The sequence below is a fragment of the Phaethon lepturus genome, unplaced genomic scaffold (assembly GCF_000687285.1).
Source record: "Phaethon lepturus isolate BGI_N335 unplaced genomic scaffold, ASM68728v1 scaffold3578, whole genome shotgun sequence".
Taxonomy (NCBI): domain Eukaryota; kingdom Metazoa; phylum Chordata; class Aves; order Phaethontiformes; family Phaethontidae; genus Phaethon; species Phaethon lepturus.
Window position 1 is genome coordinate 16,155 of NW_010559571.1, and position 1,450 is coordinate 17,604.

At 46.3% G+C, this 1,450-nt stretch overlaps 1 protein-coding gene across 1 annotated transcript in view; it reads left to right on the top strand.

Annotated features, from left to right (window-relative positions):
• The window catches only part of MRPS5 (mitochondrial ribosomal protein S5), a gene marked incomplete at its 5' end in the record, with an annotated part of 12,990 nt that extends 12,596 nt beyond the window's left edge, over positions 1–394 (top strand). Inside the window, one exon of the mRNA XM_010293388.1 lies at positions 170–394. Coding sequence (XP_010291690.1) covers positions 170–394 — 225 coding nt within the window. The remainder of the gene's footprint in view (positions 1–169) is intronic.
• Between the last annotated feature and the right edge of the window lie 1,056 nt (positions 395–1,450).

The following is a 1,450-nucleotide window of genomic DNA, read 5'->3' on the forward strand; positions in this document are numbered from 1 at the left end:
AAACCCATGAGGATAAGCCTGATGAGTCATTTAATTTACGCAGTGTTTAAACTGTTTATTAGCAAATTTCTTTTCTTTTCCTACCCCATATACCGTGTAGAGTTTGACCTGAAGTAAACCAATATTGTGCATCATTGCTTTGATTGTCTTTTCTCTTTCATGTTCCCAGGAGACTCACCAACAGTTAGCGAACCAGAAGAATCTCTGTGTAGTGGAGTTCCGGGAGGAGCAGGGCCCTCTGCCCATCGTCGTGGCACTGCCTGAGGGGACTGTCCGCGAGGATCCCGAGCCTGAAGATGAGGTTCCAGACACAAAGCTTGAGTGGAGTGATGTGAAAGAAGCTCAAGGAATGAAGAAATCTCCCTGGGCAAATGTCAGACGGACAGTGTGGTAAAAGCTTCAGTCCCTCTGGCTCTTCTGCTCAGAGGTGCACCTGGGAAAGCCCAACCCAAATGGACAGGTTGTCTAGGCTTACATTTCAGCGGAGGGCACCAGTAGCTCATGCCATTCATACTGCTGCTCCCATTGCTACCATTCAGTAACACTGTTTGCTTTCCCACAATTCTTCTGACCACTGTTCGACTCGGGATGTTCACATGGAAACAGCCAGTGAACATGACTTTGACATCAAGGATGCATTTACTCGATTGTTGAAGATGATGTTTAATCAACAGATCCCATGTTCCTTTCACAAGCTCTTGGGAAACTACTGAAAAGATAAGATTGTGAAAGCAATAAAGAATTCTCAGAATGAGTTCAGTGTGTGTTTGTTGTGGTCTTTTTTGCAAAATGCCAACGTCTGGGAGATTTTGAAGCAAGCAGCAGTAGAGAGAGTTAATGTGTGCAATCTCCATCTCCCTCCCTAGGCTCACTCATTATCATGGGGGCGCTGTGAAATCAGAAAGTAGAAGTTGTGCCTCTTCTGGTGGGAGGGAAGGAGGCAAGGTGATGGTGGGCAACAGCTGGAGTTATGCAAACACTATTCATCCCAGTGGGGGAGTTCCCCAAATGAGGCAGAACCCAAATATCTGAGGAAAGCCACAGTCTCCTCTGGATATTGCAGTGTCTTGACCAGAATTGGAAGTCCAGTCCAAAACCTGCAATCCAGACTTTCTTATGGTACTCTTCTCTGCATGTATGCTGAGATAAGACCTAACTTCATTTTCTGCCAATTTGGTACTGAGCACAGTGGAGTCTTGAACCCTACCCAGAGCTCAGAAAGGACTACAGCTGTCAGAGGATTAAAGGAAAAAGAGAAAGTCCATGATACACACCAGCCTCTGACTGGAGGTGGAGTAAACCCTTTCATGTAGCAAATCTTCAACTGAAGTGCACAGAGGTACGTGCCAGATGCTAGATCAGCTCACTGGTTGGACGATCCATCACCCAAGTCCCACCAGAAGATAAACAGACTCTGCATCCACATGCCAGGACACAATGCTCTACCTGG